The sequence below is a fragment of the Drosophila willistoni genome, chromosome 3R, assembly GCF_018902025.1.
Source record: "Drosophila willistoni isolate 14030-0811.24 chromosome 3R, UCI_dwil_1.1, whole genome shotgun sequence".
Lineage (NCBI taxonomy): Eukaryota > Metazoa > Arthropoda > Insecta > Diptera > Drosophilidae > Drosophila > Drosophila willistoni.
Genome location: NC_061086.1, coordinates 20,649,181 through 20,675,309, shown reverse-complemented (window position 1 = coordinate 20,675,309; position 26,129 = coordinate 20,649,181). Strand labels below are relative to the sequence as shown.

Genomic DNA, 26,129 nt, shown 5'->3' with positions numbered 1-26,129 from the left:
ATATGCAATTGTTGTTCCGTTTTTTCCACAATTGCACCTTGTATATGTACATACATACATATATACATATTTTACTGTTGTTGTTGTTGTTGGACTCTTTTTTTTTACGAGGCGCGTGCACGGTGGCGCCTGAAGAGCGTTAAACCAAATTAAACAATAAATAAATAAAAAATGCTACGTTCTCTCGAGTTGACACGACCATTTGAATGTATGTGTGGTGTGCGAGAGTGTGTGTGTGTGTGTGCGTGTGTGTGTGTGTTCGTTGTGCCTGATAAGCTTTTTTCTGTAAGTTTAGTAGTTATCGTCTGTGTCAGTATATCATCACATCACCATCATAATTCTCGAAATATTTCGTTACCCTGCGAAATCACAGGCAAAAGATATAGATTTGTAAATGGCCTTCTAAATTCCTAACTTAACAAAAGAAGTCATTAATCTAAAACTATCTAGACAAATATTCTCCCTTTTAGACAAGCAAATCCTTTTTAAATCATCGATAACATTTTGGTTACGCCCCTGAGAATCCTCCTTCTCCTCTTTACTCGCTCCCCTCCCCGGCTTAGAAAGAGATTGAGACAATGTTGTTAGTTACTTATAGCCCGGAAATGTTCCATTGTGAAATTTGGGTCAACAAGTTTGTAAGCAGCCGTTTTTTTTTTGTTTAAGATGTCAAAGATAGTTTAAATGGGCAGCCAAATGGGCTGAATGGCAGAAAAGATGATCAAGACGAAAAGAAAGAGAGTGACACAGAGAGAAAGAGAGAGAGAGGAAGACGCAGGGATAGGCAGGTGTCAAGGCTTTTGTAGGTTTTGTTTAATTTCATGTATTTTAACTAACCGTTTTCAATTATTTTAGTTGAATTTTGTGTTTTTATTTTTTATATGTTAGTTCTTTTAACGTTCTCTGCGTATGTGTGTGCGTATTATATTTTACTGCGCAATAAAAGCAACAAGAACAACAACAACAACAACAAATACTACTACTATAGCTAGAAATAAAGCATAAGCATGAGCCTGAGCTTGCTGCGGGAGAGCGAGAGGGAGAGGGCAGTAAACAAGCAAACCCAGAGCAGGCCGAGAGCAGGCAGCAGCAGCAAGCAAAATGCGTGAGAGAGTCGAGGAGGAGGCAGCTTGTGAGTAAGAAAGAGAAGGGGGACACTGTGACTGAGAGCATACATTTTTGCCAAAAAAAAGCAACAAAAAACCCAATATAAAACAAAACCAAATTTGTAATAATATTCTATGAGTGTGCGTATTTTAACTACGCAGCAAAATTTTTATAACTGCAGGCCTCATATCACATTGAGCAGCGCTGCTGCCCCCCTCTGAATTTCCCCATCCCATGAAATTAACCACCCTCTTAGCATCCAGTCACTCCTACTATTTCTCCTCTCTCTCTCTCTCTCTTCACTCTCTTATGCTCTCACTCTCTTGGACTTACTGTTACAATATTCAATTCCATTTTGTGTAGTTTTTCCTTTTTATTTTGGTTGTTGTTGGTGGTTTTGTTGTTGTCTGCCACGTTTTACTCTCACTCCCCACGCAGTCGCAGTTCTTCTTGACTCTTTTTTTGCTTCTTACGACGCCCCAAAAACAAAAACCAAAAAAAAAAAAGGAAAAGGAAAAACAAATGCCTAGCCAAGGCAAACACCCTGTATTCTTCTTATGTATGGGGCAGCAAAACTCTCCTAGGCAGACAAGTTGATGAATTACAACGTAGTAAGCACACACACACACACGCACACATGCACGCACAAACATGCATACATTTACGCATGCGGCCACTACATGCATTCATTTACTACGCTTTTTTACAACTTGTTTCGCATTGGAGGCTTTTTTGTTGTTGTTTTATTTTTGCATTTTGCTTTTTTTTTTTTACCGGCTCCACTCTGCTAACGTCAACAGCAAGAATCGTCGCTGCCGCTGCCGCTGCCACTGTTGAGCGTCATGCAAACAAACGTCAATGCCAGCAGCAGCAACAACAACAACAACAATATCATGCTTGCCATTTTTTATTTATTCTTAATTTTGTTGTTTTTTTTTTCTTTATTTCGACGCATACTGAGTTTTTTTTTTTAGTGAGGTGCTTGTTTGATTTGTATTTGTCTTTTTTTTTGTGAGATTTTTCTATTTCTCAGTATTGGAAATGAGCGCAAAAGATGTCGCTAGAAAGAGTATCCAAATTATCTCTACAACAAATGCCAATAGCGAGGGTCACCACAAACGTTTTTCTAAATAAACGAAATGCCTCAGTAATAACTTAAAAGTATTGAAAGATCCCCGTAGAGATTGAAAAAACCTGAGAATATATGTATGTACATATGTAGAACTTCGTATAGGCCATCAAAAATTGGGGGAATCCCCTAGTTTCTTTTTCAATTTAAGTTAACTTTTAGTGACTCCCCCCCATTTGTTAGCTCTGCCTAAAATTAATGCATTGCAAATTTTCAATAAAGAACAGAAATAAACTTTTGGTTTTTGAATATTTATCCAACAGATTTCCATTTTTTTTTTATATTGAATTTCTGATTAAATTCGTTTTCCGGGAACTCGTAAAGTTGTAAAGTAAATTTTAGTATGAAATCAATCGATGATGTGTATAATAAAAGTTTAGTAAAACTGTAAGCCTTGTAATTGCATTTCAACGGAAACCAATCAACATGGTCACACTGACTCAACAACAATATACAAAAAACACAAAAAAAAACAAACAAATATATTTATATATACATAAAGCGAAACGAAACGATAAAAAAAAAGTCAGTGACGCCGCTACAGCGACACGTGTGCCCACAACTTGGCGCCCTTTTTCGCATAAAATTATTGTTGAAAAAAAAAAATAAACACTCACACAATCATACAGAAGAATAACTAACAACAACATTTGCACATTTTTCCTTTTCTCATTACAGTTGCGAAGCGGGACTCAAAAACATTATAACAAAAAGCGCACTCGGTCACAGCAGCAGCAACAACAACAACAAAAGCATTCCATCAAACGACAACGACGATAACAAAAACAAAAAAAAAACACACAGGAAAACAAAATTATAGCATATTTATTTATTTTGGTCATTGTGTGTGTGTGTGCGAGTTGTTTTTCTTTTTATTATAATTGTTCATTCTGGATTGTAATGCAATTGCAGTGTTGTCGTCAGAGACGTGACGACACACTGCTGCAATGATTACCTAGTGTGGGCCAAAGACGCCTACACCAAAACGCCCAAACACCCAGAACACCCACACACACATCTCCTTTCCTAAATACTACCTATCTAGAGTGTGACTGCGACTACGATTATCCCTCACAATAATATAATAAACTAAAGTAATATATTGCTAAAAGTGCAAACACCAGAATATGTTCAAAATGCAACTAGAAAATACGTCAATGTCGTTGGCGTGGGAGTGGTTGTTGGGTAGCAGCAGCAACCTACAGCAGCAACAGCAACAGAAACAACGCCAACAACAGAAAAATGAAACAACAACAGGAGCAACAGCCAACAAACAATTCGAATTGAAATTTTCAAGAAGGACAACAACAACAGCAGCAGCAGCTACAACAACAAAAACAATTACTGATAAGGTATTAGCTATAACAGCAAAAACAACTGAGAAAAAATCAACTGCAACAACGTTAAGAACAACAGCAACAACAACACCGCCAACACATTGTCAAATTTGTGTTTTATGCCGTCAAAAGATTGCTACTGATGATCAATGTTGCTGTTGTACTTCCTCTACATCCTCCTCCTCCTCTTTCTCCTCCTGCTCCTCGTCTTCTTCATCTTCAACAAGTACAAATGACAATAACCAAAAAGTTAATGCAATTTCCGGTAAACAGAAAATTAAAAACCCCAACAATAATAATAATAATAATAACCAACAACGTCATCCACAACAACAACAACAACAAGTTTTACATATAAACGATGCCTGTATGAGTTATTGGTGGAAATCAAATCGAATGCTAGAACTGCCGCAGCAATTCGAAGAGATATGTGCAATAACTAAGACAAGAGCATTCTATAGACTGAATATTTGGAAAACTAAACAACCTTACAACAAACATAATCAGCAGCAACAACAACAACTAGTGAGTAATTGTGCCACATCACAACAGCAACAACAGCAGCAACGGCAGCGACACCAGCAACAACAACATTGTTATCAGCATTATAACCAGCAGCAACATTTGCGACAGCAGTTGTCACATCATCATCAACATCAGCAGCAGCAGCAGCAACATCAGCATCGGCATCATCATCGTCATAATTGGAAATCAAATCTGGCATTAATGATTATCATGTCCCTGCTGGCGATGCATGCAACGGCAGCAATTCAATTGCCGCCATCTCATCAACAATTGTCATCGTCGCATCATCAATATGACTCAAATGATTTAGGCGATAGTCTGGCGATTTTCACAAGTTCACCACGAATACGAAGAGATAGTGGCAATGCCAGTGGCAATTCCATTGGCAAAAGCGGCGATAGTGGAAATACACAAGTTCGATTGTCACGGAATGAAACAAGTAAGTTGAAACTAATGTTCTTAAAAAGAACCGTAGCATAAATGTAATATGTCAAAGATTTAAATGAATAAGTTTAAAATTAAAGAAGATACAGCATTACAGGTTGTGGTGGATCTTCAAATTTTCCTCAAATATCCAATAACAATTTCTAAACCAAAGTAACAGATTATGTATTCTAATAGCTTTCAAGCTACCTACGTTTCAGAGAGGAATAGGGTCTAATAACTATATGCTAAAATAGTAGAATCTCCCAAAAGAATTTGGAAAGCTTCTTAAAAGAGATGATACTAATTCTCTAGGCCCTGTAGAGATTTACTGCCACAAAGACATATAGATATAGATTTTTATTTAAACGTATTTCTAAAAAATGGTATAAAATTAAAACTATAAACTATATGAAACAAATACGCTTAAGTTTTCAAAGTATTTTAACACATTTTACTTACTTTCTCAATTATGTTTTCCTTTTATAGTGTGTAAATCAATGGATATACGTAATTATGCAACGAACTTTAATCAATTAACAAATTGTACAATTATCGAGGGATTCCTATTGATTACCCTAATCAATGATGCACACTTGCTGAATACCACATATCCTCTATTGACCGAGGTCACCGAATATATAATCGTTTATCGTGTAAACAATTTGCTATCGTTATCACAAATCTTTCCCAATTTGAGTGTTATACGCGGCAATTCTCTATTCGATGGCTATGCTCTGGTTGTCTATCAGAATCGTGATCTACAGGATATTGGTCTGTCCAAATTGAGAGCCATTGCCAATGGAGCTGTGCGTTTTGAGAAGAATTTATCACTGTGTTTCTTGACCACAGTCGATTGGTCGCAAATCATTTCAAAGAATTCATCGGAAATGGTTAGCATAGAGAATCGTAATCCAACTCTCTGTCCAAAATGTCCCGGTGAGATAAGATTAAGCGATGATGGGGCTAACAGTGGCTCCACCGAGGCTGATCCCTTGTCCTGTAAAAAGCATACGGATGGCAAACGTTACTGCTGGGGCAGTCGATCATGTCAATCATGTAAGTTGCCGCCGCTTAATGAGACCAAGATAAGAAAATTAATTAACTTCTTTTTGTATTTTACTATAGTTTGCCCCAAGGAATGTCCTGATAACTGCTATGATGAGCACACCTGCTGCAATAAGGCGTGTCTGGGAGGTTGTGTAAGAGACAAGAATGGCAGTTTGGGTTGCATCAGTTGTCGCTATGTTTCCATACATAATAATACTTGCCTGAATGAATGTCCTAAGGATTATTTCTTGGTAAGTCAGTCAGTCAGTTTGTTTAGTCGGTTCGTTTGTCAAGTTTCTTTATTATTTCTTGTTATCATTTTACAGTATGGCAGACGTTGCATTACGGCCGAGATGTGTCGCAGCATTGGCACCAAATACGAGAGCACCAAAGAGTTGAAACTAATGCATTTCGATGGTCAATGCACTACACGTTGTCCCAAGGGCTTTCAGATTGAGGAGACAACCAACACGTGTGTGCCCTGCAATGGAACATGTGAGAAACGCTGCGAAGGCGGCCAAATCGAGAGCGGTGGCAGGGCCAGAGAGTTTTATGGTTGCACCAAAATTGGTATCACTAATGGTCTTGTCATTAGCATCAAGCGTGGTGGACGTAAGTTTATATTTTTTAAACTAAATTCGACTTGAAATTAATTAAATTTTTGATTTTTAGCCCACATAATGGAGGATTTGGAATATGGTTTAGCCAAGGTCCATACAATTGAGACTTATTTGAAGGTGCATCTAACCTATGGCTTGTCTACATTGGCATTTTTCAAATCCTTGCGCCAAATACGTGGCAATGTTACATTTGAGCATCGTTATGCTTTGTATGTCCTTGAGAATAATGAATTGGAAGAGATTTGGGCACCCAATCAGACAGTGGAGATAGCAAATGGCAGCGTCTTCTTTCACTTTAATCCAAAATTGTGTATGAAAACTATAAAAACATTGCTGCCCATGTTGCCATCGAAACCCACATCATTTGAAAAAACAGAAGTTGCTGGCGATTCAAATGGCAACAAAGGTTCATGTAAGTACAAAAATCAAATAATTAACTTTACATTTAACTCTCTAAATAATGATTGTCATTTCCATTTGTAGGTAATACAACCGTTTTAAATGTAAAAATAAAATCACAAACAGATTCAATGGCTCTAATATTTGTTAATCAATCATTAAAATTTGATGATTTGAGAACATTTATTGGTTATCAATCATTTTATACCAAGGATCCGTATGGCAATGCCACAAAGAATTCCTATCACCCGTGCGATGAGAGGTAAGAGAAAGAAAATAAATCAATGGGTAGAGAGAGAGATAGATAGATGAAACATTCTTTGGTTTTCCCCCATTTACAGTTGGACAGCAAGTGAACCCGTTAAGGAAGATAATTTGATGATAACGGATCTGGAACCATATACACAATATGCTTACTATGTAAAAACCTGGACAATATCCTCCGAATCGCAAAATGGTTTGAGTCCTATACAACATTTTACAACGCTCCCAGCCCAGCCGACTTTGGTGCAGAAGATCAAAGCCCGTGCGAACTCAAGTTCGGAAATTGTGAGTATGAGATGAGGATTTTTCAATTTGAAAACCATTTCTAATTATCTGAATTCGTAGGAAGTGCAATGGGAGCCGCCTAGATCAGTTCGTGGCAAGCTTAAACTGTATTTGGTTAAAGCTGTACTCACACACAGAGACGCCAAACTGGAGTCACATCAGCAGCGTAACTACTGTTGGGATCGTAAGTAGTAATAATATCAAAAGATTGTGCATAGATTTTAACATCGATCGATTTCTTATCATTAGCATTACCCAACAATAATGAGGATAATATTATTGTTGAGAAAGCAAAAGTTACGGATAAACAACCAACTGATGCTGCTGATTGTCAATGTAATGCAAATTCTGGTGGTCCCTCTGTGGGAGTTGGTGGAAAGGGTGCAAATTTTGAGCAGAATCGTCGCGAGGAGATTGAATTTGAGAATGCTTTGCAAAATTTCCTCTATGTACGACGCCAGGGAGATCAAAATAGAACCAATCCAGCTGTAGCACCGCCACCAAAGCCAAAGGATAATAGCATCAAAGATGATGGGCTATTGGATAATGCTGTACACAAACGTCGTCGACGACGACGAGAACTTGACTTTGACGATGATGGTGATGACGATGGTGATTTAGGCATGGGAAGTGTCCTTTCGCGTCATGTACGCTCAACAGAGACACAGGATGATCTACGCAATCTTTATGCCATGGACAATATGGGTGCCACAGAGAATGCCGAAAAGATTAGACCCGAGACTTGGTTAAAGGAGACACGTAAATCGGCCGATGGCACATACTATGAGATATTGACACAACAAGTTGGGGCCAATCAGACGCACTTCGTTTTTACCAATCTGCGACACTTTTCCCTATACACTATCTCTGTGGTAGCGTGTCGGGAGGAAGTTGCTGGTTCCTTTAAACCCTCCTGTGGCAATGCAAGCCCCATTGACAAGCTAACCAGGAAATTGGGTAAGTTTTTGAATTGCAAATGATAAAAGCTGGAACTATCTTAAAATTATGTATTATCGATTATCCACAGAGAATGCCGATTTAGTAGCGAATGTTACTGCCGATCTGGAGAGTGCCAATGCCACAAGGCCTGGTGTTCGTTTGCGTTGGTTGGCACCCTTAAATCCAAATGGAGCTATTGTCTCGTATACAATTGGCTATAAACTACAAATGCCTGATCAGCAGGAGCTTATGAAATGTGTCACAGCGCAGGACTATTTAAATCTAACCGATGGCTATGTTGTTAAACATTTGAGTGAGGGTAACTATAGCTTCCATGTACGTGCCAATTCTATGGCTGGCGATGGCATCTTTAGTGAACTTGTCTATGTTGTTGTGCCGGTGAGTTAGAAAACAATTTCTATGTAGATCTCTTGTTAATTATTGTTTTTTGTTTTTTTTTTTCAGCCGCCTCCTACGTATATGATCTATTATATCTTTGTTGGTATTGGCATAATCATGTCTTTATCGGGCATACTCATTTTTGTGTTGTATAAGAAGAAGAAAATGACACCGCGGGACTTGTACATCAATACCGAAGTGAATCCGTTTTATGCTAGCCATCAGTATATACCCGATGATTGGGAAGTGGCCAGGGATTGCATTCTACAGCTGGGACCATTGGGTCAGGGATCATTTGGCATGGTCTACGAGGGCATATTAAAGGGTCACATGGGTGTGGATACACCATGTGCCATTAAGACGGTAAACGAGAATGCCACCGATCGTGAGCGTGTGAATTTCCTAAGCGAAGCGAGTGTTATGAAGGAGTTTGATACCTTCCATGTGGTCCATTTGCTTGGCGTTTGCTCACACGGTCAGCCAGCTTTGGTAGTCATGGAGCTGATGAAGAAGGGAGATCTCAAGTCATATTTGCGTGCCCATCGCCCCGAGGAGCGAAATGAGGAGATGCTGGCCTATTTGCAACGTATTGGTGTAACAGGAAATGCATCGCCTCCGACATATGGTCGCTTCTATCAGATGGCCATCGAGATAGCCGATGGCATGGCCTATTTATCGGCGAAAAAGTTTGTCCATCGTGATTTGGCTGCCCGCAATTGCATGGTCAGTGACGATTTGACGGTGAAAATTGGGGACTTTGGCATGACGCGTGATATCTATGAGACGGATTACTATCGCAAAGGTACCAAAGGATTGCTACCAGTGCGCTGGATGCCACCGGAGAGCTTACGCGACGGTGTCTATGCCAGTTCCAGTGATGTGTTCAGTTTTGGCGTAGTCCTCTGGGAAATGGCAACTCTCGCCTCGCAACCCTATCAGGGACTCTCCAACGAGCAAGTGCTGCGCTATGTCATCGACGGTGGCATCATGGAGCGGCCCGAAAACTGTCCAGATGTATTGCATAAGCTGATGCATCGCTGTTGGCACCATCGACCATCGGCCCGACCGAGTTTCCTTGACATTATCGCCTATCTAGAGCCGCATTCGTCGAATGCTCACTTCAAGGAGGTGTCATTCTATCATTCGGAGGCTGGTTTGCAATACAGGGAGAAGGATCGCAAAGAGAAGAGTCAAATGGATGCGGCCTTTGTCGCTGAACCATTGGATCAGGATCATGAAGATGCCACAACACCGCTGCGGGTAGGTGATTATCAAAGCGGCTACAAATCGAATATGGATCAGAATGCTTCGCTGGAACAGCCGGCCGAAAGTCCAATTAACATAGTTGAAGAACAAACGGCTCACTCGCCATTTAGTTTGCAATCGGGATTCGTCGTCAGCAGCACACCAGATGCACCCACAGCTGGAGGAATATCGCACGATGACACATCTGGTTATGTTCAACCAGATGCAGATGCTTTGGCCTCCACTGGAGCTGACCGGGGCTATGAGATATATGATCCCAGTCCCAATTTCGCCGAATTGCCAACGAGTAGAAGTGGCAGCACCGGAGCTGGCGGAGGCGATGGTAAATTGAGTGGTGAACAGCATTTGCTACCACGTAAAAGTCGTAGGACACCAATCATTATGAGTAGTTCCATGCCGGATGACGTTGTCAGTGGCGGTGCCGGATCATTGCAGCCTTCCACCGCATCGGCGGGCAGCTCAAATGCTAGCTCTCATACAGGCGGCGGCTCACGTGGAACGAGCAGCCTTAAAAAGATAATGAATCGTTCGATTCTATTCAATCGGCCGTTCTTCAACCATAAACGTACGGGCAGTAATGCCAGTCATAAGAGTAATTCCTCCATTACCCCCAGTACCTGCAGTAATGCGAATCTAACTCCACATCCGATAGCCACCAGCAATCTGGGCACCATTGAAAGCGGTGGCAGTGGTTCGGCTGGCAGCTATGCGGGAACACCGCGTTTCTATACGCCAGCGGCCACACCGAGTATTGGCGGTGGGGGCATCAGTGATAATCCCAATTACAAGCTACTCGACGAATCAATCATCAGTGGCGGCACCGCGAGGTCATGGAATCAAAACCGTGGACCAGGAACAATGGCGGCAGGACTTTCAGACTCGGAACAGGCCACAATGTTGACCATAAGCAGTTTGAATCCAAATTATGAGCTAATGCAGCCACCATCCCCGACACCCAGTCTCAGGGCTTATCCCAATTATGTGCAAATGAATGAGCCAGCTCCGGTAATCCTAAGCTCAATGAATCCGAACTATGAGCAAATGCAAGCACCACACGCTCATCTTAGCAGTTCCGATGAGGAGGATTTAAATGAGAACGATGACGATTGTCACGAGGACATCAAAATGGAGAGAATGCCATTGAGTAGACAAAAGCCAAGATCACAATATAAATCCTCATCCCAGACCCCGCGAAGTCGAAGTGTTAGCCAGAATCGCAAAAAAAACGATCAGCACACGACGCCACAGCAAACGGCAAGCAGTGCCATGGCTGCTGCCGGCAATGTCTCCAATATACTCAAGGAGAATTGGTTAAGACAGGCCGCGTCTACGAATAGGCCACCGCCGCCAAATGGTTTCATAGGACGCGAAGCGTAAAACCAAAACCAACCAAAATGAGGGGAATTTCTCTAATGTAAATATTCTCTTACCAATTATGGGCAAGAGAGCGATAGCAATTAAGTGAATTCTATGCATAAACGGGCCGACACAGCCAGAGAGAGATAGAGAGAGAGAGCAAAAGCAAGCGAGAGGAGATCAAGAAAGAGAGACATTAAAGTTTTCGTACACTCACTAATTAACTAAATGACTGGCTGATCCCTCACCCCTGCCCTTTCACCACTCTCTCTGTTAGTTTATGATGTGTATAACTTTAGCCTTTAAGCCAATAAGTAAAATCCAGCAAACTTTTGCCGCTAGCCAAAAGCCTAATCTTGACTCTTTAATTATATATACGGAATATATATATATTTATATATATATTGTATATTATATTTTAGCCAAGATATTTTGTGTTTTTTTAGGTATTTATTAAGTATTTTTTTTTTATATTTTATTAGAGCCGTTAACACATACAAAACAAACAAAAACAAAAAAAAAAACCAAGTCCTAAATGCAAATAACAAAAGTACAAAAGCCAACAACCAACCAACCTAAGTACCGATTATATAGACATAAAACAAAGAGTAAACACTGAGAAATAAGAGCAAAGAGAGAAAAACGCAAGAAAAGCGAAACAAAATCATACCTATTATAATTATAATTATGAAATAATTTTTAGTACCTACCAAAACGAAATACAAACAAACAAACAAAAAGTAAGAAAAAAAAAACTTAAAAACCGAATTGAAAATTATTGAATTGTACAACAAACAAGCAAACGACAAAAAATTAAAAACAAAATCAGAACAAGCACCTACATAATAGACCTAGATACAGACCCTAAACTACATATACCTTGAGCAAATAAGCCATACAACGAATTACAAACACACTCACTCTGCTGCCTCCCTTCACCCACCCCCGCATCCGCACACCCACATCCACACACATTTTCATACCCATAAAATGCACTGCTTTTTAGAGCTAAAACAAGCAGTGCAGAGAGAATTCTTCTCTCTTTACTTTCATTTCTTGACTTTAAAGCGTTTTGATCCTAATTTTTCGAAACTTAAAAGCCTTAAAAACTTTATGATTCCTTTACGATTTTTGACCAATGAAAGAGCAAATATTTTTAAAAAATTATTTTGACCATGAAAACAGCAGAAAGAGATTTTATTGCTCTGTTATTATTAGTTGGATTAACAAATCGAAATCTCATTTAATATGACAGATGAATGATGAAAAAAAAAAAACAACAAAAAATCAGCCAAATCCCATAAATTGTTTTGCTTGATTGTTAATCTTATTTATTTTGCTGGTAAATATTTATATATAAAAAAAAAACAAGAGAAGAAAACGCGAAAAAACGAGAAAGCGACGGCAAAAGTTTGCTAAATATATATAATATATTGTACTATCTCCTCTGACAGTTCTAGAAATTCTAGCAAAAGAAAGAAAACAAAACAAAACAAAAAAGCCAGGAAAACTCAAAAACCACATACACATACACACACACACAGACACACACAACAGAAACAACAAAATACATTCTCTTTAAACAAATATAATAGAAAAAAACTAAGATTGAAAAAAAAAACACACACACAAAAAACCAACCGAAAAAACTGAGAAAATAAGTGAAAACCCCAAAACAACAATAAAAACAAAACTGCAACAAATGGAATTTTTTTTATATAAAATGAAAAACAACAACAAAAGTATTCGACATTTGCCTTCGCTCTTTATATTATTAAATATATTTAAACTATACATTTATTATATAAAACAAATAAACCACAAAAACAAAAAAACTAGAATTATACGAATGAAAATGTGTCAGCATGTGCGCTTGCTTATTTTCCTTTTTGTACATTTAAATGGAAATTAACATTAAAAAACAAAAAAAAAAAACAAGGAAATATTTAAATGAATTATACAAATGAATAATGGAAAATCAACAATTTCAAACTAAACTAATATTAATTCTAAACAAATCTAGTGTTAATTATAAACAAAAGAAAAAGAAATTAAACAAAAACCACAACAAAAAAAGTCAAAAATATTAAACAACAAAAAAAAAATTATATAAAAAGAAAAGAAAAACTGGGAAGCAAGCGATATTTACACATTGAGCAAAAGTAAATAAAACAATTAATTTAAATTTAATTATTGTAATTTATAGTTAACTACAATAGATATTCTACACACATGCATACACTTACACACACATACACACACGAACACACACACACATACACACACTAAAAAGACTGAAAGATATAGTTCCTTTTGTTTTTATGTACATAAATGAAAAAAAAACACATGAATTCTAACGAAAATTGTAAACGTAAAAACAATTAATGGAATTATACATTTAAAAAAAAAAAGAAGGTAAATTTAATTCAAATAAGCAGCAAAGAAAAGGATTATACATTTTATACAGAAATCTGTATATATATGCATATTTATTAGATGAATTAATGCAAATTGTGTAACATAAATTATAACAAAATTTTAAGTTTCTTTTTGCGCTAATCAAAAGAGAGCAAAAGATTAAAGTTTGAACGAAAATGCCAAAATTAACAACATTTTCCTTTTGTTTTTTTTTCTACATGAATAGTTTTTGGCTTGTCGTCTGCCCTGCTTTAGTGTACGCGTACATCTACACATACATATACGTATATATATATAATAATAATAATAGTTATAAACAATATAAACAAAACAAAAAGAAAAAAAAAACAAAAAAGCTTCAATATTTTTATTATTTCTAACTAAATAATGTAAAGCTAAGTTACTTGTTTCCTGTTTGTATAAGCAAATATAACGTAAATAAATGAAATGAAAAACATGTAACAACAACAACAACAAATGATTATTATGGCAAGCCTGTAATAAAAACTAAATTAAAATACAACAAAATAAATATAAACAAATTCGTGTATTTTTTTAAAAACTTAAAAGAGGGCACCTGCCAATTAAGATTAAAGCTTTCAAATTGCTAAACTTGGGCGCCAGCCACAAAACGGTAACCAGGTGGCAACTCTATGTTAAAATACCATCACCAAATGCCATATGTTAAAATAGTGGGATCCAATTTCGAGCAAACGAGTAAACAGATGTTTTGTTAATAATTGTTTCTTTTTTTTTTTTAATTTGTTGTTAAATGAAAAAATTTAAATCTTGATGACGTATTCAAGGTGCTAACAGAGTGTCCATAACTGCAGGTAACCACACCTCAGCAAAATGGACCTGAATTGGGTATTTTGAAGAAATTGGGAAACAAGCCTCCTTCACAATTGTGACCAGGGAAACAAGGAAACATCTGCATTTGTATAATCTCAATCAAACATATGTATAAAAGATGGACACCCAATTGAATACACAGCGAAAGAGAAGAGAATTACCACACAAGTGTGTAGAGAAAACTATTTAAACAATAAGAAAAAAGAATTGTAAACAAACAAAAACCAAGGGGGCTGGCGACAGCCAAGCCGAGACAAACTTCTGTTTCTCGTTCCCAGTTCAATTCTCAATCCCAACTCGATCAGAACACAAAGCTAGAATTATTAGAAGAGAAGAAGAAGAAGTGAGGAAATTGATTTGAATATTAATTTGTTGTTGTTGTTGTTGTGGTTGCTATTGTTGGTGTTATGCAAAAACTCGTTTGCTTTTGGGTTATTGAACTTTTGACACTTGACTTTGCCGGCTAAAGTTAACGACGACCAAGAAGAACAAGAATTATTACAACGTGTCCAACAATTTGGCTTAATGCAAGTATACAAAATGACTCGTGTACCGGAGCTAATTATATGGTGAGTGTAGTCCTGGGATTAGGATCCACCTTTAATTCATAACTAATGTATTGTGCCTTTACAGCTCCTTTATAGTGATCAGTTTACTGGTCATACACTTCTTTTCGGACCTGTTGCGCGCTTCATTAGGCGGTTTTTATGCCCACGATGTGACCCTCTCACAATTGGTGGAGGCCCAAAGTTCGGAATATGCCTGGCTATTGAAATTGCTGGTCAATTGCTTTGGCTATAGTTGTGTCTTTGTGCCCGGCTATCTCATCTACAAATATGTCCAGCGCACAAACTACTTGGAAAGGGGACAGAAGAGTTTCCTTCACACGGCCATCAATATGTGCATTACAGGCAATTCCAGTTATGACACCGTAGATCCCAATCATATGACCCTTTTAACCGAAAAAGAGCGTCCAAATGTATCAGTTGCTCCGAAGCGGACTAGCTCCCAGGAGGCTTTTCAGCTGCTTTGGTGTTTCGGTGGTCTTATGGTCTCGTATCTCACCTGGGGTGTGCTGCAGGAGAAGATCATGACGCAGAACTATCAAAATTTTGCCGGTGAAAGTTCCAAATTCAAGGATTCACAATTTTTGGTATTCTCCAATCGCTTTCTCGCCTTCCTTGTGGCCCTTGCGTATCTGCAATGGAGTCCAAGTGCCACACGTCATCGCGCTCCCTTATATAAGTATTCGTATGCCTCGTTTTCAAATATTATGAGTGCCTGGTTTCAATATGAGGCTCTGAAATTTGTTAGTTTCCCCACTCAAGTGTTGGCCAAATCGTGTAAAATTATACCCGTCATGTTGATGGGAAAAATAATGTCGAAAACGAAATATGAAAATTATGAATATGTGACAGCCTTGCTAATATCCCTGGGCATGATCTTCTTTATGGGAGGATCATCGGATAGCGGAAAAGCCAGTGGTGTAACCACATTGACTGGCATCTTCCTTTTGTCCATGTATATGGTATTCGATAGCTTCACGGCCAACTGGCAAGGATCGTTGTTCAAGAGCTACGGCATGACCTCCCTGCAAATGATGTGCGGCGTAAATTTGTTCTCATCGATCTTTACGGGAGCCTCGTTGTCCATGCAGGGCGGTTTCATGGACTCTTTGGCTTTTGCCACCGAGGTAAGTTGGAATATTTGTTGGTTTATTTTAACATTAAAAACTTTCTTTTATTCATTTCTCATTGTTATAGCATCCGAAGTTTGTGTTTGACATGATTATACTATCCATATGCTCAGCTGTGGGACAATTGTTTATCTATCACACAATCGATGTATTCGGGCCAGTTGTGTTTACCATCATTATGACGTTACGCCAGGTGTGTATTGTATATCTTTTAGCCCTAAAACATAGAATTTTTGTTTTACTTACTTTCGATGTGGTTTTTCTTCTTTTCCATTTCCTCAGGCTGCTGCCATTATGCTCTCCTGTTTCATCTATCAGCATAGTATATCGATTTTGGGCATCTTTGGGGTCCTTATCGTTTTTGTGGCCATCTTTTTACGCGTCTATTGCAATCAACGTTTGCGTTTGGCCCGCAAACGAGCAGAGGCGAATAAACCAAAAATGGCTGTCTAACAGTCTATAATTAATCTGTTAGTCCTGCGGCCACGAATTTAACGCACAGACTTCCATTTAGTTTAGTTATCATCTAAAAATAATTGTGCAGTTTTTTTGTTTTGTAGTTTTAGGTTGAATGTTTACTTATATATTGGCAACAAAAGCAGAGGCTTTGCGATTTTTATGTAGTCGTGTGCTTAATGTGAATTTTATATTAGAGTAATTAAATATTGATTTAAGAAACTATGTGTATTGGAATAACGTGTATGTTTTATAAAAGAAATTTATTGCTTCACCAAAAAGTATGCAATAAAAGTGATCTTTAAGCTAAAATATTCTCGAAATATACAAAAGATTCACCATGTATTGTCTTTAAACAAAAGTTCTCCTTTTTCCCTGCTGATTTAAGGATGATATAGGATATTATTACGTTTAGAGTTTAAATTTATATTCATCGAAACATTTTATGAAATTTTTGTTATATAAATCTATCAGACTTATGTTGAGAATATGATTAAGCAGTATCAAAGAGATGTTTTTATATAAATCTTGCAATTCGATCAACTCTGAGAATATAAAATAGTTTAGTTGAGTTCCCACTTGCTGTGGGAATATTTTGGTCGTTTAATTCGCAGTCGTTTATAAGTGTCGCCAATTGTAAAAGTAGTTAAAATTAGCAAATGATTAATGTTAAAAAATCATGGGTCTCATCCTCTCATTAATTAATTACGCTCCCATACCAGCCAAGTCGCGACATTGACCCACTTCTGTAAAAGTAATATGGATATTTTTTTTTTGGCAAACCAACTGAGAGATCCGACCAAAAGTTGTTAGACACAGGTCAATGCACATGAGTCGTCGAGTGTAACATATTGTTTTTTTGTCTTTTTTTTTGGGCCATGTGGGCGTCTATATATATGTATATATAATGATGATGATTATAATGATGATGAGGTTGACTATGACGATGCCGGCGCATTCGTGGGCGGCCTAAATTAGCATATCAAAACAATGCGCTGGAAAAATGCGATCCAAATGGCACCAAAAATAACAACAACTACATCAAAAAGGGAATTATGCAATCGTCGCACCTTCTAGGGAAAGAGCCACTAAAAATTTGCCAGTTGGTTGATCTGCTTTTTTTTTTGTACTTTTTTTTTTGCACATTGGCAAAAGTGATAAGTTTGGGCGTAGACAATGCTAGTGGAATAGTTTGTGGCCATCTAGCCAAGGGAGCACAAGTGTTTGAAATTTTGCGAAAATAAACGAAATCGAATCGAAATAATGGATTTAAAGCTGTTGCTCCTTGTACTGGGAGTGGGAGCATTTGGCTATGCCTGGGCCTATCCTAATGGCTATTATTATGGCAATGGATATAATCCGAGAAAACGAAGTTCTTCGGCCTCCATATACAATTCGCTGGATCGTCGCTATCCTCGGAGTAAAGAGGCCACCACCAGCACTAGCACCACGAGCAATCGTTCCGATAAGGAGAATGCGAAATTTGCTGGAGCCAGCAATCAGGAATTGGATGATGTGGGCGATGAGAGGACTTTGCTGTTGAAAAAGAAGCTAAAACGGCTCTATGGTGCTTATGGTGGATACGGTGGTTATGGTGGTTATGGTGGATATGGCGGTGGCTTCGGTGGTGGCTACGGTATCAATCCTTGTCGACCCTTTGGCCGTGATGCCCAAGGTTCAGCGGGAAGTTCAAAGGATCCCAAGGAACAGGGACGCTTTCTCTTCGATGTAAATGTGTATAATGTCAATGCAGGCGGTTGCCGTGGCTATGGCGGTTTCGGAGGCGGCGGTGGTCCTTTATCCGATCCTATAGGACCTCCTCTTGCACCCGTTCGCCCTTATGCGCCATTCTCGACATGGCTGTCGCTTTTCGCTCCTGGCATATATCAAGCAGCCGTTTCACCTCCTGCCATTCCATTGGCCGATCCTATTCGTCCATTACCAGCGGCTGCTGGGGATGCGCAAAGTGATCCGGCAGTGGATCCCAATTATCCTGTTCGACGACCTGTACCCAATCGTGTTTACTATGATTCTGCAGGAGCCGTAAGTTTGAATTTCTTCGAAGTTCAGGAAAGGGAAAGGGACATTTTTTTGGTTAATTATCTATTGTTTTTTGTTTCTTTTAGCCACCTGTGACACCTGGACAATTGGTGGGAGGAGTTTCGACCACTATTAACGGAATTATCCAACAGTTGACGGGTCAAGTGCAGCCAGTCTATCAAACAGGAGCCTATCGAGCCAGATCAAGGAATCAACGTAGCAGCTATGGCTAAAAATCCACTAAAAATACTTTCTTTGTCTGTAAATATTTATTAAGTAATAAATTAGGAACGAAAAATTATAGAAAAAAAACGAGAGTTTTATCCATTTTCATGATCTTACTTCTGGGATTGTTCAGAGAAATTAAAGAAGAAAGAAAGAAGTTTTAAAGAAAACTTACAGAATCTCTAATACTTTACAAAATTTCCTTTGGATTAACTTATTAAGTTCAATAAAACTTTAAAATATTCTTTAAAATTCAAATATTTATTTATGAATATTTTTGGGTCAGTTCAAGTATTATGTAACTCAATTGGTAGGAGGATTGTCCAGTTAATCGTTACGATGCGCAAATAAATAACTTAACTTAAATTTAAATATTTCTCTATTTCATAAAAAAATGTATGTCTGGGTCATTTAAAAATTGAAATGATTTTTTAAAGACTGTTGTGTAAAATATGTCATATATTATACAACCTCGAAATCACGTTTAATCTAACAATAAATCTAGTAACGACGACCTATAGACTATTAGGTGAAAAGTAGTTTTAGATTGAAAAGCTTTAGATCTTGAATTAACATTCGATCCAACAGGATTTTGTTACTTCGAACTAAAATTTTAATGTTTGACGGTTTGAAAATTTCTTAAACATTAATTTGTTTTAAAATATCTTTAAGATACAAAAACCAAAGCTTGTACTTAAGGCAGCCCTTTGAACTTTTAGATATTAAACAGCAGGTAACTGATATTATTTACATTAATTTCTTAAAATTGTCCTCTAAAATACTCGTATGAAGTAGAATATTTATGAAACCTGACTATTTGCTAACTAAGGGTCAATCTAAACAGTCAGATAACAAAATCATAAGCAGAACAAAAGCTATATTATCTCACAGAGCTATCAAGCTTTATCAGCAGCAGAATCCGAATCTTTAGTATTTTGAAAAGATACCTTCTTTAAACGATTTAGCAATTTAAGCACTCATTAGTTCCAATTTGGTCAAGATTGAATGCCTTCAAGTCCTTCCTTCTAGTTCAATCCACAAATGTTTAATTGGATTCAAGTATTGTAGGCCAGCCACATCCTGGATCTTGAGCTTAAAATCAGGTAAATATTTACTTATGTTACTCGAAATTTCAGTGTTGACAAGTGTAAGAACACGGAAAATTCGGCTATTATATCCATATTTTTGTGAAATAAATTAAATTAGCAATTGGTTTTTTCAGTGTACATGAAGAAAAAGCCTCAAAGACTAATTTCATTAGAAAGGCTGTTAGATTAAGAACTGATTGAATTTTTTACAACACACAAGTAAAAATTTTTAGATATCTTTCCAACGTGAAACGACGTGCAGCTCACCAATCTCAATTTGAAATAAGATTCATCAAAACAAATAAGAAGTAATTGGCAATTGCGTGAGTTGAAGACTACGCATAGCAAAAGTGGGTTTACCCTTAGATTATAAGTAGAAGAATAAACATAAATTTTTAGATGATTTGCATACGTACATATATGTATGTACATATGTATGAGGGAATTCCCTCACACAGACCACACATCCAATGTTTTTAAAAGTATTCTTGGGTCTTTGGGATTACTCATTGCCCACTTAATCTGAATATATGTGAGTTATAAATCTTTCATTCTATGCCCATTAAGTTTATGCACGTCGTGTTTAGCTCATTAAACGCAATGCGAGAGGGAGCAAGGTAGATGGAGTGAATATCACTTGAAGGACAGGACAACAGAAACCGGATTTTAAATTGATTATTATCTTCAAAGTGCTTTTTACTTATTTTTGGTTTTGTTGTTTAAAAATTGTTTTATTGTACAGTAGAAATAATGGCATAACTAAGATCACAGTCGGTTGATTGTTGATTATTTGCCAAAGAAACCACCTCCGCCATGGCCGCCGCCGTAGTAGCCATTCGAGTACTGCGATTGACTGTAATGCCCGCCATAGGAGCCGCCATAGTTGTTGTAGCCACCACCATAACCCCCTGGATAGTAGCCGCCGCCGCCTCCAAAGTGGGGTCTGTGTCCAAAACCGCCGTAACCGCCGCCGGGATAATAGCCACCGCCATAGCCTCCTCCATAACCTGGATAACCAGAGTAGCCACCACCATAACCGCCTGGATAGCCGCCGCCTCCAAATCCACTGTAAAGGCCAGCATTGAGACCAACTCCAGCACTAAGACCAACACCACCGCCGAATCCTCCACCGAGGAGTCCAAAAGTGCGACCTTCAGCCTTGCCTGGGGCAGGAGCTGCAGTGCCATGGCCGACAATAGCCACCAGCACAAGTACAACCAACTGGAAAATGCATAGTAAGTAAGTCAATTGATATCCATTTTCTTTCTTTTTGGCTGTCCAGATAATACTCACACAACTGATTTGGGCCATTTCTATAAACTGTATCGCTGGTTGCGTCGATCAACGCTTCGTTTACGAAACTAAATTGCAATTGTCAAGTGCTTGAGGCTTTTATACCCCAACGATGTTTAAAAGAAGCATCTCTTGAGAAGTACCTACGCCTTACGCATTGCCAAGTGATTCTCTTCCTCTACGTAAATTGCAGAACAAACGAAAAACGAAAAAAAAACTCAAAAACAAAACCAGTTTGTGACGAAATCATTTTGGAATATCCCATAGATAAATTGAATGCTTGGCTGGGCTTTTGTCGTTATTGTCGTCGTCGTCGTCGTCGTCTTCGGACTCAGAATGCGTTAATTTTTCGAACAATAAACTTTCGATTTTTCTGTTTTTCTGAGGGTTAAGTGCGGACATCACTCGATTGCCGTGGAAGATCAAGATCATGGAAAACCCCAATAAAAATAATCACTCAAGCAATTTACTAAACAACAAGAATTATAAGCATACATATAAACATTTAGTATATACCTTATTTGTGTGTGTGTGTGTGTGCGTGTGTGTGTCTACTAGTAGTCCAATCTAGCCCAGACAAATGACTTAGGCAACATACTTGTACGTGCATCGAAGCATGCGAATCGGCTCGTTAGCACTTTGGTTCTTTTTTGTTTTTGTTTTTCTTTTTTTTTGTTATACTTACATTAGTTAATATTGTTGATGCAAATTTAACAATCAGCTGTTTTACGCTTTAGATTGAATGGGTATATTAACATTAACATGTGCTACAATTATGATTAAACTCGGATAATTCATAATCGTTTTTGAAAATCTTAACTAAAAATGCTTCTTAATGCTTTTCAGATTTTCTAAATATACCAAACTGAGACTTCTTTTTCAAACCGTTTAAATATGTAATGAAATATAGTCTAATGCTAAACAATAATCCAGCTTCTATAACATTAACAAATTCATGTCTGTATTTTCTTTTTGGAAAAAGATCTTTCAATCTGCATCAAAATCATAAAAACTAGATAAGTACCTTGAAAGCGTTTAAAAATTATCAAAAATGTAGAACTCAATCCTTTTTAAGATCCGTAACTCAATCAATTTGAGACCGATTTGCAAAACTCTTATCTTTCTTTGCTGCTGTCGATATAAATTTTAGATTGACATTAAAACTTCAAAAGTTCGCTTCAAATTTTCGCAAAAAAAAAAAAAATTGGTCATAAAATAGTTTTTTTCTTCCCAAATTTATATAAAAGTTCCCCCTATTATTTCATATTGAATGTATTCGTTAGTAAAATTTAAAACCAAGACGAAATGCCAGGTTTGCCTAGAATGTCCCTAAGAATTTTTATAGATTGGCTTTAAAAAACTACACTTAACACATTTTAAACAATTTGTTTGCCCTTTAGAAGAAGAAATATGGTTTTACATTTAAAGAATCCCCATAGACTTATTGCTTAAGTTATTCTTAAACTGACCAATCAAAAGGCAGCAAAGTCAGAGGATCTCATTAATTGACAAAAGAAGTAAATATTGAGTCAAGAAGCAACTAGAAAATCTTTCTAAAGAATCATATTTATGCGGTGAAGTTCATTGCTCAGACTAGAGTATAGAGACTTCGGTATAAACAAATGAATCGTGTATTTCTATGATTAATATCTTAATTCTAGTAAATTGTTATGCCTTCACTTTCGTTTTCGGTTAGTTCATTCACCTAATATTGTTTTGTTTAATCACATTGAGTTGACGTCAGCAAATGATCGCTCCACCCACATAATACAATCAAAGATCTGTCAGGAAGTTGTATCTGCCATTAGAACCGATGACAGTGTGGGCAAATGCGATATTCAAAGTGTATTTTTTGTTGTTGTTGTTTGTTTTGGAAATCTTTCAAGTACTTCAAGTAGAAACATTTTCCAAGCTTCAGTCAAGGTTTACAGAATTTTCCATACATCTTTTCTTTTGTCATTTTTTTGCTAATTACTTAGACTTTGTCTTCTATTTATAATTATATATATGTATATACATATCTTGATTATTTGTAATTATTTAAATTCTACTTCCGTTTTTATTTCGTCTATAAGAATGGGAGACTTTAATCAGTTTTCATTGAGTTGTTGTCTAGCCATGATGGTGAGTACATCATACTAAGCTGGTCTAAAATTTGGCAAACTGAAATTAATTATTTTATTTATAGAATCCTCTATTGTTCTTTGTGATCTGCTGCTTGGGATTAATTGCTGTGACACTGAGTGCTCCTCAGTATCCCGGCTATGGTTATGGTGGATATGGCTTTGCTCCGTTTGGTGGCTATGGAGGCGGTGGTTATGCGTCCTCGAGTGCAGCAGCTAGCAGCAGTGCGGCTAGTTATCAAGGATTCGGTGGCGGTTATCCTGGCTATGGATATGGTGGATATGGCTATAATCGTTTTGGTCAACAATTTAATCAACAATTTAGCAACTTTAATAACTATGGCTACGGCGGCTACGGTGGTTATCCATTTGGCTATGGCAAATGATGATTTCTCTGCAGTTTAAATAATTTCTAATTTCGATCTCTAATGCAATCGTCTTACTCTGTCTCTCTCTAGCTACTTACATAGTTTGTTTGTTTTCTTTATTTGGTCTTTATGTATGGAGGTCAATAAAAAAAAAATGCGTAAATGCCCACATTTGAAATGATTCATCTAATATTTAGTTTACTCTGCTGTTTTTATTATTAATATAAATATATTTTTTTGACAACCTCTTTAATCAATTTTAGCACAGTTTAATATATTGAATATTTTCTTTTTCTTTCGCCCAATTTTTCACATGCTTTTTGCTCTCATTCATCGTTAAGATGAATCGAACAAAAACCTGAAATTTTCAGGGGCAACTCATGTGCATAAGGTAAATATAAGTATATATATATATAGGTATATAAAGTATGTATGTAGTTGTTCATATGGCAACGAAAAGACAAACAAGAGTCAACTCAGTCAGTCAGTCAGTCAGCCAGTGTCTTCAAAAGACAGATTCGATTGCATAAGGGCAATTCCCGCGATATTCGGAGATAAAAACACGTTGCTGGTCGAGCATTCGTTTCAATTGAACACACGTCCAAGACAGAGAAGCAGCTTCGTCATCGCAGCCTTAACTACCAACAGTTTTATATACATTTGAACTTGAAAATTTACACCAAAAACAAGAAATAGCCAAATATAATAATAAAAACGGATTTACAACAAAAAAAAAAAAGTGCAAAATGCAAATCATGGTGGGTTAATCTTTAGTGGTCTGACTTTTTATGGCAACCAATTAACCATCAATTTATTATATTTTAGCGCCATCAAACTAGTCTTCTTCTACTTCTGGGATTATTTGGTGTTTTCCTTTTGCCGGCAGTCTTGGCTGGAAAAATCAAGTTGTTAGCTTTTAAAGGACCACATGCCGGATTTGTTGGACTTAAAGTGCGCACACCAAAATTATTAGGACTAAAACATGGACTTTTGGGCGGAGGAGCGTCTTTGGGTGGCGGGTTTGGAGGCGGCATAGGAGGCGGAGTTGGTTTTGGAGGCGGCTATGGAGGAGGTGTCTATGGAGGCGGTAGCAGTGGCTATGAGCATCACGAGTATCATCATGAGAGTCATCATGAGAGTCATTATGAAGGTGGCAACTATGGAGGCGGCAGCTATGGAGGTGGACTTTGGGGAAAATAGAGAAGACTTTCTGGTAACTTTTAGATTTTAACTCATGTGCTTGCCATTAGAATTTGAAACACAATTGTTATTTAGTTTTTAAGTCATTTTCATGCATTAATCTAATAAAACTATAAGACTTTTCAAACAAACTGATGACTGGCAATAGATGGCGCTATATTGCATAAAATCTTATCCTGCGCAATTGTACTTCAGCTATCAGCAGGTTTCCGTAGTGTAGTGGTTATCACGTGTGCTTCACACGCACAAGGTCCCCGGTTCGAACCCGGGCGGAAACAGGACTAATTTTTTTTTGGCTACTCCGTTTTACTTACAATTAGAAGTAGTTAGTAGAAAGATTTATGAAAGTAATGAATAATTTAGAGCTACTTATATAAATATATTTACGAAATTCATAATAAGAGTTGTTGAATTCAGCTTACATTAGACTCATTTAAAATTAAATTTTCTTAAAGAAAGCAATATATTATATTTGCTCCTTATATTTTAAAGCATTAATACATACACATACTAAAGTGTAAAAAAGTTAACATTTTTTTCATGAGTAGAATGAAAAGCAAAAAAAATTGATATCTGTTTCCGCCCGGGTTCGAACCGGGGACCTTGTGCGTGTGAAGCACACGTGATAACCACTACACTACGGAAACCTGTTAACATACCCCATTCATATGTAATATACAAAGTAAGTAAACTGTCGCCATCTATTGTTCATTTCAAATTGTAAGAGGAATACGAAGAATAGATGGCGACAATTTAAATTTTAATTAAGAAAAATCAATATATGAAGAAGGTAAAACTGTTTGTTAATTAAAGTTTTTTTTGGAATTCCTATATTATGTGTTTTAAATTTAACCAAATAATATGTTAAATGACTTGAAAATAATATAACTATGACTCAGAAACTAGTAATTGATGTCCAAATAAAGAAATGGGGATGTAGCTCAGATGGTAGAGCGCTCGCTTAGCATGTGAGAGGTACGGGGATCGATGCCCCGCATCTCCAAATTGGTGTATATATTTTTTTTTAGTTTTTTAATTTTTTTATTCTCGATAAATTTTATCAATAAAAAAATAAAATTAATTAAGAGAATATTTTTAATCTATAAAAGTGGACAAAAAATAAATTGCCGGGCTCAACCGGGATTTGAACCCGGGACCTCTCGCACCCAAAGCGAGAATCATACCCCTAGACCATTGAGCCTCTTGCCTGTTGCTGGCTCGTTTTTAATTTTGCACTACCGTCAACAAAATATCTTCTACCATGAAAATTA

At 37.2% G+C, this 26,129-nt stretch overlaps 6 protein-coding genes, 1 long non-coding RNA gene and 4 other non-coding genes across 11 annotated transcripts in view; 8 read left to right on the top strand and 3 right to left on the bottom strand.

Annotated features, from left to right (window-relative positions):
• Positions 1 to 3,054, top strand: part of LOC124462112 — a 30,965-nt gene extending 27,911 nt beyond the window's left edge. The window contains exon 3 of the long non-coding RNA XR_006955384.1: positions 2,915 to 3,054. This is a non-coding gene — a long non-coding RNA (uncharacterized LOC124462112). The remainder of the gene's footprint in view (positions 1 to 2,914) is intronic.
• Positions 3,055 to 3,083: 29 nt separating this feature from the next.
• On the top strand, positions 3,084 to 11,453 carry LOC6647111 (insulin-like receptor). Its single transcript, XM_002070434.4, has 11 exons — positions 3,084 to 4,537; positions 5,011 to 5,580; positions 5,650 to 5,822; positions 5,898 to 6,183; positions 6,244 to 6,603; positions 6,675 to 6,852; positions 6,932 to 7,139; positions 7,200 to 7,323; positions 7,389 to 8,096; positions 8,167 to 8,477; positions 8,544 to 11,453. Exons 1-11 carry the CDS (start codon positions 3,364 to 3,366, stop codon positions 11,118 to 11,120), a joined length of 6,669 nt encoding a protein of 2,222 aa, XP_002070470.3. The 5' UTR covers positions 3,084 to 3,363; the 3' UTR covers positions 11,121 to 11,453.
• Positions 11,454 to 14,206: 2,753 nt separating this feature from the next.
• On the top strand, positions 14,207 to 16,877 carry LOC6647112 (adenosine 3'-phospho 5'-phosphosulfate transporter 1). The gene is made up of 4 exons (XM_002070435.4): positions 14,207 to 14,938; positions 15,003 to 16,062; positions 16,133 to 16,258; positions 16,348 to 16,877. Exons 1-4 carry the CDS (start codon positions 14,895 to 14,897, stop codon positions 16,516 to 16,518), a joined length of 1,401 nt encoding a protein of 466 aa, XP_002070471.2. The 5' UTR covers positions 14,207 to 14,894; the 3' UTR covers positions 16,519 to 16,877.
• A 907-nt stretch (positions 16,878 to 17,784) lies between these two features.
• LOC6647113 (WAS/WASL-interacting protein family member 1) lies at positions 17,785 to 18,843 on the top strand. Its single transcript, XM_002070436.4, has 2 exons — positions 17,785 to 18,564; positions 18,648 to 18,843. Exons 1-2 carry the CDS (start codon positions 17,785 to 17,787, stop codon positions 18,792 to 18,794), a joined length of 927 nt encoding a protein of 308 aa, XP_002070472.1. The 3' UTR covers positions 18,795 to 18,843.
• A 1,760-nt stretch (positions 18,844 to 20,603) lies between these two features.
• LOC6647114 (pupal cuticle protein Edg-91) lies at positions 20,604 to 21,249 on the bottom strand. The gene is made up of 2 exons (XM_002070437.3): positions 21,168 to 21,249; positions 20,604 to 21,095 (listed from the first exon to the last, which is right to left on the bottom strand). Exons 1-2 carry the CDS (start codon positions 21,183 to 21,185, stop codon positions 20,661 to 20,663), a joined length of 453 nt encoding a protein of 150 aa, XP_002070473.3. The 5' UTR covers positions 21,186 to 21,249; the 3' UTR covers positions 20,604 to 20,660.
• A 2,036-nt stretch (positions 21,250 to 23,285) lies between these two features.
• LOC6647115 (keratin-associated protein 19-2) lies at positions 23,286 to 23,676 on the top strand. The gene is made up of 2 exons (XM_002070438.1): positions 23,286 to 23,291; positions 23,356 to 23,676. The coding sequence occupies exons 1-2, from the start codon at positions 23,286 to 23,288 to the stop codon at positions 23,674 to 23,676; spliced, it is 327 nt and encodes a 108-aa protein (XP_002070474.1).
• Positions 23,677 to 24,404: 728 nt separating this feature from the next.
• LOC6647116 (pupal cuticle protein Edg-91) lies at positions 24,405 to 24,858 on the top strand. The gene is made up of 2 exons (XM_002070439.1): positions 24,405 to 24,416; positions 24,484 to 24,858. Exons 1-2 carry the CDS (start codon positions 24,405 to 24,407, stop codon positions 24,856 to 24,858), a joined length of 387 nt encoding a protein of 128 aa, XP_002070475.1.
• A 205-nt stretch (positions 24,859 to 25,063) lies between these two features.
• On the top strand, positions 25,064 to 25,136 carry Trnav-cac. Its single transcript has one exon. It is a non-coding gene; the product is annotated as a tRNA-Val (tRNA).
• A 296-nt stretch (positions 25,137 to 25,432) lies between these two features.
• On the bottom strand, positions 25,433 to 25,505 carry Trnav-cac. Its single transcript has one exon. It is a non-coding gene; the product is annotated as a tRNA-Val (tRNA).
• A 283-nt stretch (positions 25,506 to 25,788) lies between these two features.
• Positions 25,789 to 25,861, top strand: Trnaa-agc. The gene has a single exon. It is a non-coding gene; the product is annotated as a tRNA-Ala (tRNA).
• A 126-nt stretch (positions 25,862 to 25,987) lies between these two features.
• Trnap-ugg lies at positions 25,988 to 26,059 on the bottom strand. Its single transcript has one exon. It is a non-coding gene; the product is annotated as a tRNA-Pro (tRNA).
• Between the last annotated feature and the right edge of the window lie 70 nt (positions 26,060 to 26,129).

Coding starts and splice junctions, on each gene's coding strand:
- LOC6647113 (XM_002070436.4), top strand. CDS start 17,785: ATGGATTTAAAGCTGTTGCTCCTTGTACTGGGAGTGGGAGCATTTGGC. Junction 18,565..18,647: donor ACTATGATTCTGCAGGAGCC/GTAAGTTTGAAT, acceptor TGTTTCTTTTAG/CCACCTGTGACACCTGGACA.
- LOC6647111 (XM_002070434.4), top strand. CDS start 3,364: ATGTTCAAAATGCAACTAGAAAATACGTCAATGTCGTTGGCGTGGGAG. Junction 6,604..6,674: donor AAATGGCAACAAAGGTTCAT/GTAAGTACAAAA, acceptor TTCCATTTGTAG/GTAATACAACCGTTTTAAAT. Junction 7,140..7,199: donor CGAACTCAAGTTCGGAAATT/GTGAGTATGAGA, acceptor CTGAATTCGTAG/GAAGTGCAATGGGAGCCGCC.
- LOC6647112 (XM_002070435.4), top strand. CDS start 14,895: ATGCAAGTATACAAAATGACTCGTGTACCGGAGCTAATTATATG. Junction 16,063..16,132: donor CTTTGGCTTTTGCCACCGAG/GTAAGTTGGAAT, acceptor TCATTGTTATAG/CATCCGAAGTTTGTGTTTGA. Junction 16,259..16,347: donor TCATTATGACGTTACGCCAG/GTGTGTATTGTA, acceptor CCATTTCCTCAG/GCTGCTGCCATTATGCTCTC.